This window comes from Embiotoca jacksoni, unplaced genomic scaffold, assembly GCF_022577435.1.
Source record: "Embiotoca jacksoni isolate LCO1_2020_lvr unplaced genomic scaffold, fEmbJac1.0.p SCAF_56, whole genome shotgun sequence".
NCBI lineage: Eukaryota > Metazoa > Chordata > Actinopteri > Embiotocidae > Embiotoca > Embiotoca jacksoni.
Window position 1 is genome coordinate 1,105,934 of NW_027185410.1, and position 13,672 is coordinate 1,119,605.

Below are 13,672 nucleotides of genomic sequence, written 5' to 3' on the forward strand. Positions count from 1 at the left end.
CCTGGTCGTAACACACATCACTACATCAGCATCTAACCCCGAAGTCCTTCAGTCTGGACAGGAAATGTGTTCTCATCCTGCCACAGACACAGGATGTGAAATAGTTCCACAACAAACAGGAGGATTAATGTTTTTAATGATAAAACTCAGCAGCTGTTTTAACTCTGTCTGCAGCACAAAGTAGAAAACGACAACAAACACACAATGGACAAAAAAAGAAGCCGTTTAACAACGTTTACCTGATAGAAGAACAGAAATCAAGGAAACAAGATCTAATCAGGAAGTAAGATAAAAAATACTTCTGACATGCTCCAGAAAAACTGCAGTGCAGACGCAACATGACGGACCGTCTTCAGTGGAATAATCTTCAGCTCAGTCTGGACTCTGGAAACAGCAGTTAGTGCATTAATCTCACCACTCAGTCCATTTGAAGCTGTTTTGAACGTTTTTTCTGAGCACCTCTGTGGTAAACAGGTGTAGCGCACCTCAACCACGCTTTACTACTAAAAACAACATAATTAAAGTTCTTGATCTGTTGGAAATTAATTTATCTCTTAAGTGCCTGAAGATCCAATCATCTATAAAGTGTGTGTCATGTAAGAGAGAACCAAAACAAATGGTGAATTTAAGGTGTATTGATTGTTTCATGACGTCAACGGGAAGACTTTTTGATCTGCTACTGTTTGCTCAGTCAGTTACTGCATTAATACAAACTCAACATGTCCTGTATCCAATTCAATTGTAAAAACCTGCTGACGTGTCGATAGAAAGAAACTCTTCATTCCTTAACGAGACCTTTTTTTTGGAAACATTTAGAATTTCGTTCCAGTAATTCAGACAATCATTGACAATAGCATGATCACTGCAACAGATAACGCAGCACTGATGTTTAGCCAATAAAGAAGGAGGTTCTTATAGGTCTGTAATAAATATTTCATAATAATGCATCACATTATTTGACGACAACGTGTCAGCGTGAAAGAGGTCATTGGATTTAATTCACCCTCAGGGTTTCCTCTCATTGTTTAGCTCACAGCTTTACTAATGTGGTTAAATATGCCGTGTTGTCTTGACAACTAATGCATCAAGTGTTTGGAGAGTGATTCATGAAAAGGGTTTATCTATTTTTTATGTTTATTTCCCGTCATTGCTAATTGAGTTTGCTCTTGTCGAGAGGCAGACGAGCTTTCAGCAGAAAGTCTCAGACCCAGTTTCTGCCAAAACACCACTCAGACAGGCAACGTTAACTTCAAGGTCCAAACGGGCGAAGCGCCGCTCGACTTGACCAAAAGACGGCTTTGAGTTTTGTAGTTCCCACAACAGAATGATACAGATTCAAGGGGAAAGATACATTTATAAACTTCATATTTTTGAATATTCTCCAGTATCTGTATCATGTAGCTCCTGAAATTTAAAGTGTGAGAGATGTATTAACTGTTAAGTATATAATCACCATTTAGGTGAATGTGTGTGCTGAATTTGGACTTTATATTGAAAGATACCAAGTAATAAAGTGGTGATCAGAATTGGGCATCCTCACATTTGTTGTATTGTTTTATGTATTCACTTTTATTTTTGACTTTAATCCTATCGGTCTAACCAATGCTTCACCTAATAATTTTATATAGAGCTGCATATGAGCTATATATGACTTTAGGAACAATCACAGTCCTTCACGTATGAAACACTGTTGTAAAAGCGTCTGTGCAGCTAACTGGAAGCAGTTCAGCAGAACTCTTCAATGTTCTGTGCAGCTGAAAGGAAGGAAATTGCCATTTGTTTCTTTGTAAAAGTCTGATGTCACCGTGTGCCTTTCACATCCCAACAACTCCTGTTGCTGACCATTGGGTACCATTTCAGCTTGTTTGCATGTCATTTAATTCCCATTTACAAAGCAGAGGTGACCTCTATTTAACCACATCTAGATAAATATACGGTCATTATGTTAAAACATCGCTGATGCGCTGATTCATAAAAAGTTCTTTTAAATAATTAAATTTCAAACAATTCTGCAAGCTCCATCAAGATACAGGAATTTGAAGGAATTGTTAGGTTTATGCAGTTAAACTACAATAATTTATACAACTACAAAATAAATTCATCTGAAATTAAAATTAGTAAAATAAAAATAACTATTGAAATGAAATAGTGACAACACCAGGGGTCTCCTACCAGTAGCCCGCGACCCGGTTCTGGGTAGATTATGAAAGGTTGAAACAATATACATGGTTTCCCACACATTGACTTATTTGGGACGGCGACTCAGGTATATTTGTTGATCAATTGCAGCATTTTTTATTTATTTATTTTTTTGAACCTGTCCGAGCAATCGATTAACGAGTTGATGATCTCCCCTCGCTCCCTCCACCTGTGCGTCAGTGCTGCAGAGGTGGAGCTCTACCCACAGTGTGACACACAGAAATCAGAGGACAGAAACACAGCAGAGACTCTCACACTGAGCTGAAAACAAAAGGTGCTCGGAATTTGGATAAATAACATAAATATCCTATTTTTGGCTGGATCACAACAGCGGGGCGGAGCTATAAAGACTGTCTGTCACTGAGTGAGTGAGAGATCAACGTTACACCGCAGGTCGGCTGAACGCTGCAACTTTTCAAATTAAAAGCCCTCCAGTTTCCCACAGGGTCCAGACATATACTCAGTTTTGACTATGGGTTTCTTTCAGGAGGGGCAGGAGGTCCCAATTGAAGGGAAACACTGGATTTTCCTGTTAAATCTTGTTTGGCCATGTACGGGTTGCGGTAGGCATTTAGGGAGCATCTGTATAATTGTAGATACAGAAAATAAATAGGTTTAACTATTCTGGAGAGGAAGCGACAGAAAGTAAAACATCGGTAACACACCTCATGCGGCAGATGAAGGAGCGTCGGGATCCCATGCACATCCTCATGGAGGACTGCTGTCCCTCCTTCTTCACTGTTCCCGTCTTCAGGTCCAGAATCCGTCCTGTTGACACACAAACAGCACCAATTAAAAACAGGGCGACAACAAGTGCAGGACATCAACAAACAAACAAAGACCAATTAACAACAAACAGCCTGATACTTCTTCTACATACAACTTGTGCTTAGATGGCAGCTCTGGTGAGCTTTAATAATAATAATAACAATAATAATAATAATAACAATACCATTAATAAATAAAAACACAATTGGCAGTAAGTGTAATTCCTAGTTATCAAAGTTAAAACAAAACAAAACAAACAAAAAAAAAAATCCATCTATGACTCATCATCTCTGGAGTCTCACTTCTAATGTATGTTGTAATTTTTGAACTGAAGTTAATCTTTTTTTAATTAAAAAAAAAACTAATTTGGATTTGTACAACTAAAGAGAGCTGGAAAACAATGTTTAATTCAGACGTATCTTAAAGCCTTTTGATTGTGCTAGGTTTATGTTTTTCATTTTGTTAACAACAAAAAAATAAAATCAAGGTCATGAGAATTGTTTTTGGAATCATATCCATAGAATTGTAATTTGGCAGCAGTTGTTGAAAACGTAATGTAAAGCGCAACGAAATGTTAATCATCACAACTCATTAAAGAAGTCGTTAGTTTAAGCCAGTTGCCAACACATCTTAGCAAGTTTAAAATATGTATTTAATTATCTAAATATGTTTACGGTTTAAGTTCACATTGTTCACACTGCTACATTACAGTGAAACAAAAAAAGGTAATGATGAGTTTTCAAAATAAAACGTTTACGAGAGCATCAACACAGAGCCACCTGTTAATGACGATGCTCACGGCAGAAGTGGTGATAATTCCTAATGTGTTGGAACAACAGGCAAGGTGACTGAACATATTGTTCATGTATTTCAGTGTGTGTGTGTGTGTGTGTGTGTGTGTGTGTGTGTGTGTGTGTGTGTGTGTGTGTGTGTGTGTGAGACAGAGAGAGGAATAGAAGGTGCAGACAATTTGCGAAGCCTTCGACACCCAATGTGTTGCGAGATCCGCGGCTGCTGACCGACTTAGCTTCCTCCCTAGCCTGACTTGTAGCTGGTAACCTTCCTTTATTCTGCAGTGATGAGGCAGGCAGACACAACAGAGTAACATTGCATGGAAAAAAAAGGCACAAATTAAGCTATCAAAGGACAAACCTCGACCTCAAACTGCTGAAAACCAGACCAGAATATCAGCCTTTTTAAAACGCACCCTACCCTAAGGATGCTAATGTTCGCAGCTCTGTTGCTGATCAATCTAAGCTGCACCACCCGTGGGGCCCACTGGACTGGACATACATCAGCCCCAGGTTACCCAGAAGGCCATGCTCCCACAGGGGACGGCTCTGCCACTAACAAATGTTTCTGAAAGTTATTCATAACATCGCTGACAGGTCGCAGCTTTGAGGGTTTTATTTTCCTTCCTGCGACTGAACCACTAATGACAACTTGTTCTTGGACTCTAACCATGAACTGAGGTTTAGTCAACTATGTGGAGGATGCACTGGTAATTGTGACAACCAATTTGATTTACTAGCAATGACTTCATGCGATAGACCGCTGATCACTGGAAGAGGCCTCAACAACACAGGAGGTTCAGAATGACTCTGGAGGTCTCCACTTGATGTTCGATTATAAGAACTGTCAACACAGTTGTGAAAGCAAAATGAGATGAATCCTTCTGAGACCAAGACTTCTCGTGAATTCAGTTCCGTCAAACTTTCTCCTTTTCCCGGACCTCGTCCGATGAGCCCTGAGGGTCCCTGATCACATACAGTGCTTTAGTGAAGGATTACGGGTTGATAGGACATGTAGTTTGTGAAAGATCCACGAGAAAAGGAATGCGAGACCCCACAGCTGGGCTTTGTTACTTTATTCTGCACAATCAGTCTCCACCGAAGTCGACTTTATTATCATTCCTTCTCACCACAGATGTATTGAAAGGGGAAGGAAATGTAATTACAAGGACAGCGTGCTATATTTAACATAGAAAAACAGCAGACAATAGTGAGAATGGACAATAAATACAAAAGACTATAAAACGTGTGAAAAACTATCACTATTGCACATTAATAAGACTTTAAGGAAGTAGACCAGCTGTAGCACTGCAGGAGAGGATCCTTCTTGAAGCCGCCGGCTCTCCTTTTACACCACTTGGTGTGGATGTCCTTGAAACCCAACGATGCGCTGGGTCGTCCTAACCACCGGCTGCAATGCCGAGGACGTGCCGTCATCACTGGGACGGTGGTGTTAGGGACAAGGACAGTTCATCTGTGATATGAAGCCCTCTGAACTTAAAGCTGGGCACCGATGGAACATAAAGAAGCAGAAGGGAACCAAATCCACCGATTCGGGGTGGTGAGCAACGGCTGTGTTGTTGTGGGAAGGAAACTTGTGCGTTTTCAACGGCCTGTGTCATGTTAGAGAATTCACAGTGACATCGCGCCACAGTTCAGGTCATTTGCACTGAATGTGTTTTCATTAAAGCCTCAGAAGGTCCCAGGAGAACTCGGTGCTGACAGTCTGACCCTGGGGAACGCATTCATGGTGCACAACCCAGCAAATGTCAAACAAAACCCACCCGGTTGAACTCCTGACCTGATGCGTCTTTTTCAGTATCGGACAGTGATGTTCTGCCTCTCGGAAATGCAAATGTCACTCAAAACACCTCTCCAGGCTCATTGCTTCTTTACAAAAGGCTTCCTAAAGCATTTAAAAGGTCTCTGTTGCCGATTTTCAGAGTTTGATCCAAATTTAGATGTGCGGCCTCTGGTCATGTCCACGGAGAAATCACAGACGCACGCGGTCATCTGCTCACAAAACCATGTGCAACTCAGCTGCTGAACTTAAAGTACTTTCCCTGGAAGGTTGTAGCTTCTCTGTTCTCTGTGCATGTCATGGTGCTGCACACATTTGTCGTGCAACAGGAGCAGTCTCTGAAGTTTCTGATCCACCCTGAGCACCCAGCCATGAGGAGTTTCCAGTGCTCAGAGGGATGGAGAAGGACATCCGGTCCGGATGCTGGCTGCCTGAGGCCTGTTGCTCTGGTGCTGTAAAACCCAGCTACACAGTGGGGTTTTCAAGCAGATGGAGTTTTCTGGATTGTGATGATGTTGAATGCTGAGCTGAAGTCGATGAAAAGGGACATAATGTCTGTCCCTATTGTCCATGTGTGTTGCGGCCAGGTGGATGGCGGTGATTCTGGAGTCCTTGTTGGAGTGGTTGTGGGTTTGTGTTTACATTGAAGGGGATCCAGGGTCAACAGAATGGAATCCTGCATGTGTGCCATGACCAGCCTCTCTGAGCTCTTCCTGCTGATGGGGGTGAATGCAACAGGACGTCATTAACACAGGATTGATCCTTTCCAGCTGGAGAAGGAATTCTCAGTATCTGGTAAATATGAAACTGACTGGAACTTCACACGCAAACACGCAACTGTAATGATGCGTGGAAAGGGAGAAGGCTGAACACGAGGGTGCACGCGCATCAGACCAGATTACACCCTCAACTATTTGTCCAACATTCGTGTCTGTCCTCTGTTAAGTTCTTTCTCACACGAGCTGTTTTCTACCTGCATGCTGCGTATCAGCACCAGTTTACTGATAATAGTTTGTACAGCTCAGCCTGTAAGAGCAGTTGGATAAAGTCTTCTGGGACTGAACTATGTCTAACTGCAACTGCTTAACAAGACTGTAATTGTAACTTGAATTTTTTCATGCTTGCTATTTCAGGTAATAATGGAAAACCACTGTTGGATATCAGATTGCTGACTCTGCACATCTTTTAAGTTCATGAAGTGAAGATTCAGACATTTTCAAACCACCATCTGTAGATCTCCTTCTGCACAGATAAAATAACACGATGTTTTTTTCTCTTTTGGACTGGATAGATAGAAAGTATATCCATAAATACATGCATAACACAAAATGTAGTTTTGGTTTTGACCACTAGTTTTGTATTCGCAAATCTTGCAAAGCAGTGGCATACACAAGTATGTGGTACCATCTGTGTTATATCATATGCAGAGCACGCAGCCACGCTTAGCCGCATCACAAGAACCACAGACTTTTAACAACAAACCGTTTGGTTACTTATATAACTCACAAACAGAGTCTTCTGCACCTTGGTTTGTTGAGCAAGCAACCAAACAAACATTTGCTTGAGGAACATTGCAGAACGTGGCAGCGAATGTCACTTCAGTCCAGTTAGATGGGCGTCATTACTCTTCATTATACAACAAGTAGTTCCAAAAGATCTGATTGGTCAATTAAACATTTGGAACGTGTTCAAATCATCATGACATCACACCGTGCTCATCACTAGAAATATCACTCCACCTCCTTAAAGGGAATATAGAATTATAATAGTTTCATATAATATGTAATATAATGTAGTTTCTACTTGTTCTAGTTCTATTAAATGACCCATTTGGTGAAGTCGGGTCTCTTTTGGTCCTTTTTGGTCGCTCCGAGCACCCGTACCGTAACACCACGGATAGTCACGCACTTACAGTCCTAGAGGAGGCTAGCTGGACCCGTTTGGTTTGAACACATGACACGGAGCTAAAATGTTGAAAACACGAGTCCAGTTCACTGCATGTAACAAGCAACACAAGCAAATGAACAAGCCCTCAGCTCACATTAGAACCGGTGAGAAAGACATGCATTTCTGCCATAATGATGTTTCTGCATGAAAGCATCTGAGAGAGCTTAAAAACATTCCATTAGGAGATAACATCAGGAAGCCCTGACTAAACTTCCAATGTTATGCCGATGACACTCAGCTATATCTTTCTATAAAACCAGATGAAACTAATCAGTTAGTAAAACTTGAAGCCTGTCTAAAAGACATAAAGGCCTGGATGACCAAAAACTTCCTGCTTCTAAATTCAGACAAAACAGAAGTTCTTGTACTTGGTCCTAAACACCTCAGAAACTCTTTCTGTAATCACTTAGTTACTCTAGATGACGTTGTCTTGGCCTCCAGCAAAACTGTGAGGAACCTTGGAGTCATCTTTGATGAGGATTTGTCCTTTAGACACCAGATAAAGCAAATCTCCAGAACTGCCTTCTTTCATCAACGTAATATTAATAAAATCAGGAAAATCCTTCCTCAGCGTGACACAGCAAAACTCATTCATGTGTTTGTTACTTCCAGGCTGGATTATTGTAATTCCTTGTTGTTAGGATGTTCAAATTATTCATTAAAAACCTGCAGCTGATCCAAAATGCTGCAGCAAGAGTACTGACGGGATTTAGAGATCATATTTCTCCAGTTTTAGCTTCTCTTCATCGATTTCCTGTTAAATCAAGAATAGAATTTAAAATTCTCTTGCTGACTTACAAAGTTCTTCATGACCAGGTTCCATCTTATCTCAGAGATCTTATAGAACCACATCATCCTGACAGATCTTATAGAACCACATCATCCTGACAGATCTTATAGAACCACATCATCCTGACAGATCTTATAGAACCACATCATCCTGACAGATCTAATAGAACCGCATCATCCTGACAGAGATCTTTTCTCTCAGTCTGCTTTTGGTTCCCAGAGTTTCCAAAAGTAGAATGGGAGGCAGAGCTTCAGTTTTCAGGCTCCCAGTTTGTGTTCAGGAGCAGAAACCCTCTCTAGCTTTAAGATTAGACTCAAAACTTTTATGTATCAAAACATACATTTTTGATACAATTTATAGTTGGAGGTGCTCAGGTGAATCTGAACCATCGTGCAGTGATTATAGTTACAGACCGAGGCTGCTGGGGGACCTCGTTATACACTGAGCTTCTTTCCTCTCACTTTTTAAACTCTCTATAACTCATATTTTACCAACATCTCATTAACTTCATGTATTTTTCTCTCCCATAGTTTCTTCTTATTATCTGTCGTCTCCATTCAGTTCCTTCGCTCGCTTAGTTTCTGTTCTTTCTTTTTCAGATGTCCCGTCATGGAGCTGCATGTCTCTGCTCTGTGATTGTCGACCCACCAACAGTTCATGTCTTATATCTCTATGCTGTCCTTTTCTCTTTCTGGTCTCCTCTTACCTCCAACCAGTGGAGACAGATGTTCTCCATCTCAGAGCCTAGTTTTGTTAACAGAAGCTCCGCCCACCTCTGAAACTGGTTCTGTTAACAGATGCTCCGCCCACCTCTGAGTCTGGTTCTGTTAACAGATCCTCCGCCCACCTCTGATCCTGGTTCTGTCTGAGGTTTCTTCCTGTTAAAGGGAGTTTTTATTTCCCTCTGTTGGAGGTTTTTCTCCCTTAAAGAGGAGTTTTTCCCTCTGAGCACTAAATATCGCTGAAGAGGACAAATAGCTTGAAACACGTTCTGCTAGGATTCATCTATCTTTCTCCACATCACAGACCAGAGACGGAGGTTGAATCGACAGCCGGAGGACACGAGACAAGAGGTGCTCCAAGCCAACTCTATAATTTATGGACACACAGCAACCGTTTGAACACATTGATGCAAACAGCAGTCGTTCCAAACAAACCTAAGTTCCAAACATGAAAACATGTGGTGATGGTGACTGGTGATGGATACTGGCTCAACTTTATTATCGGCCATCTAAAGAAAGTGAGGACCATCTTGATCGAGGTTGCTCTCTCTGGTTCAACCTTTTGGGAAATATATTTGGCTTTGCTTGCTGTCAGAGAGATGTGAAGATGAATGTCATTCTCATGTCTCTTCAGTACAGAGCTGGAGTCTTAGGATAAAGACCAACTATGGAAAAAGAAAATTAAAAAATACACCGACTAACACCTCTAAAGCTCATTGAACAACATGTTGTATCTTGAAATGATCATTTGTGGTTTGTGGGTGAGTTTATGTGCTGGATTCATGGCTTGTTGAACGAGAGCCAGAAGGTTTGGAAGGTTTGGAACCATCATACCTGTTTAGAGACCACCAACGATCCAGAGACTCACAACATAAGTAGCAGGTGAACACTGGGCCTAAACTGTTGTCATCTAAGCTGGCCTGACCACATCTTTAAGCTCACCAGCCTGGCTTTAAAACCTGCCTACCTTGCTGAAAGCAATGTTTCGAACACAAAGACTTTACTTGGTGGGGCTGCTCAGGAATATTAACAGCCACACAAGCATTTCTGAGCCTTTTATTTGTATCCATACACATGAATGATACCATTTGTGCTTGATTAACTACTAGACATCCTACACATGAGGCTTTCAGGGAACATGGTAAAATGTAGCGTTTACTGATAGTAACACATTTAGGATCTATAAATTGTAGCTACAGAAAATAAACTCTCCCCCTCTTAACTGCATGAGTCTCTGCATGCAGAGTGCTCACATGAATACATTCTCAATTGGTTGGAAACACTGAAAGGAGTCCAACGAAATAATGTCATCAAGTGTTTGAATGTTTCATACCGAACACCCTATGAACTCCACCCCCTCCACCTCCCACCACACAAAAAAACCCTCTAAGCCAGTACCGACTGGTGTGAGGGATCAATCACTCCTTCTAATTTTGTATGATAATATTGTTTTGTCCTTCCACGTCAGCAAGTCAGAAAAACGTGGCCGTCACGCATGGGCACATACTTTAACAAAGTTCAAACACTGTGAGCAGCGGAGGACGGAGCGAGAGCCTCCAAAACATGCTGCTTTAGTTCCACTGAATGAAAATGAAGTCCGGTACATCAAAGGCTGTGTGCGTGCTCGTGTGTGCGTTTGCATCTGCCACAGCTCTACATGGAGATTTACTGTGTTATGTGGATTACATGGCACTGTTGGGTATTCAGTGTGGTTCGGAGGGCCTCTGAGGTCAAACGGACTGACTCACAAACACAAATTCAGAGGCTTCACTGGGACACTGTGGAGCCTCCAGGTGGCCAGCAGGAGGAGGAGATTCAACAAGACAAGGTTGCCCTCTAGTGAGCACTAGGAGAACTGTCTGACATTTTAACAGTTAAGTGTTACTCTCACCCTCAGAGCCTTAAAACACAGGCTACACACAGTAACTATATTTAACATGTAACACAACACAAGACAGAAGATATAAAGGAGTGGATTAAACATAGTCAAAAAACTTGGTGAGAAGAAGATGCTTGTTATAATGTCAGAAACATACAATGGTTGTTAGTTACATCAATCTTAAATAAATTCATTAAAGTGATTTAGTACTGTACTTGAGACACAAAAAAATAAGAATTGAAGCAGATTCTGAGATATTTAGACTTTTAGCTTCACAAAACGCAAAATGTTCCATTTCCAAAATGCAACTTTATAACGTCACCAACGTCATCAAAGTAATATCCTCGTTTTTAGAGTCAGTTAGGACAAAATTGGAGGATAAGTTTGACTTATATTTTACATTGAACAAAGCAAGTCGCACCAAACTGCACAACTTGTTAAAATAAACACACCATTGATTTAGCACCAACCAATCTGTCTCCATCTAAACTAAAGACAGATTTGCGAGCGCTGGACGGTTTTCTGCTGCCAGGATTCCAATCTCAACCCGCATCACTTCACTAAACATGGACGACAGCACGGAGACGACCGGAGGACAGAAGACGAGCGGGTGAGAAAACGGCGTCACTGGTGTTTTGTCATGTGACTCGTCTTGGGAGAGAACAACACGGTTGAGGTTGAGAACCTGTATTTCAAACTTTATAGTTATGTGTCGAGTATTTCAAACCTTTCTACAGGAAGCAAACATCTTCAGGTTCTCCAAAGCCACAGGAGACATCTCAACGACTGACCTGATGTGTGAAACTAGTCAAGACTTTTAATAAAATTCATCTGTGTTAAGAAGTATCATATTATTTTTAATTACATGTGATTGGACTATTATGTACACTATTTAGACTGGACAAGCCTACGAGGATATTTACTGGTCCAATCAGGAGTCAGTTTATCAGTGATTGATTCATCTTCACATTGATCAAGAACACCCATCAGACCAGTGAAATCCATTCTACTGGGGGTATTTAATGTTGTCCCGACTACCTAAAATGTCCTGATTTAAACTGTCCATCATCTGTCCAGATCATTCAAAACCAGCAGATTCAACTCAAAGGCTCAACATTATCATGTTCGATGCTGCATCATACGGTGGTATAATGCGTTTTTTAATCATCCTTTGGGCTGCTATTTTGGTGGACGGCTTGAGGCCGATATCTCCAACCTGCAGATCTATCCAGTGGATCAAAGGAGCTCTCAGAGGAAAAAGGTTGGACACCCCTGATTTAAGGCAACACTGCAGAGTTATAAGTCCTAAAAGCTCCTTTCAAACAAGTCAATTTGCAATAACCATGAAGATTTTTTATTTTGTTGAACATTAAATTAAAACCCACCTAAAGAAATATCATTCTGATTTTACACTGCAGTTGATATTTTGGTCTAGTTGATTTTTTTGGAGTTTTAGAGGCACATTGTGAATTAATAGAGCATTTTTGTATTTTCTTTTTACAACATTTCCATGAACAAGTAAATCAAAAGAAATGTTGTCAAAGGTTTATCCCTTTTTTTGGCTTAGATTTTTTTTGCTAAACACAAAATCAAAGGCAAAATTAATGCCTAACTGGACGTTCATGAGCAAGAGGATAGAATTGATTCATTCATTAAGTCCAATTAATATCCGAAAAATATTGGTTATGCTGGCACCAGAATCTGACCACAGATAAGTGGTAGAAAATGGATGAAAGTACAGAGTGAAAAGAAAACAATTTAAAATACAGAGGGTCATGTCAGATGTGAAGTTTTATCAAATAGGAACTAACAGAAAACTCTGATGAATGTTTGGTATTATGAATTTAAAAAGGTCTGAATGGTGGTGCTCGTGTGTGTGTGTGTGTGTGTGTGTGTGTGTGTGTGTGTGTGTGTGTGTGTGTGTGTGTGTGTGTGTGTGTGTGTGTGTGTGTTTGTGACTCCTTTTGCAAACAAATAATGAGCAGAAGCAGAAAGGTTTGAGCTGAGTGAACTTCCTCTACCTGTCATGGAGTTTTCGGTGGTGCTGAGTTGTTCCCGCAGCTTGTCCACGTCGTCGGGGTGGACCTGTTCGTACAGAGTGCTGCCGAACCACTCGGACTGGGGATGATTCAGCACTGGCGTCACAGAGTCAGACACGTAGATGACCCGGCCGGTCTCCGCGGCAACCACAAACAGGAAGCCGTCCGCTGCCTCCAGGATCAGGTGCTTCAGCTCCTGCAGGGAGAGGAAAGGTCCATGAAAACTACATGAAATCGGTAGCCTCTGCACAATCAGCTGTGTGCTGCACTACATTCTGAAAACGCTGAACGAGCACTCCACTACAGTTATCTTCTATAAATGCATATAGTAAGCTTGTTAAATGTCGGTGTATAATTTGACAGCCACAGACTGTAGTTTTATATAATCATGACAAATGTGGACATCAGCCTCTGATTATTCTGAGCGTGTGTTTCAAACCTTCCTGGATGACTGGAAAGTTTATCAATGTCAAAAATGTTCCTGTTTTTTTTGTTTTGTTTTTTTTTAGTTCTCAAGTTGCACAACAAAACACAGTCAGCGGTTCAGTTGAAACATGTACAACACGGGAGTCATGTTTGCATTATGGAAAAAGACAGAGCTGCACTGAGTATGTGTTTCTGATTGGCCAGAGATATACTGGTTATAAACTACGCGTTTGCATGCGCATGGTGGCTGCTTCGTTTATCCTGCGTCTGTTTGGAGCGTTGGTTGTGCACACGCTCAAATATTAACACA

At 41.2% G+C, this 13,672-nt stretch overlaps 1 protein-coding gene across 4 annotated transcripts in view; it reads right to left on the minus strand.

Annotated features, from left to right (window-relative positions):
• arnt2 (aryl-hydrocarbon receptor nuclear translocator 2) overlaps positions 1-13,672 on the minus strand; it is an 82,881-nt gene that overhangs the window by 45,687 nt on the left and 23,522 nt on the right. For all 4 annotated transcript variants that reach the window (XM_069172937.1, XM_069172936.1, XM_069172941.1 and 1 more), the window contains 2 exons: positions 12,919-13,132; positions 2,865-2,967 (listed from right to left, as the gene is read on the minus strand). In XM_069172937.1, the coding sequence (XP_069029038.1) occupies positions 2,865-2,967; positions 12,919-13,132 (317 nt within the window). The remainder of the gene's footprint in view (positions 1-2,864; positions 2,968-12,918; positions 13,133-13,672) is intronic.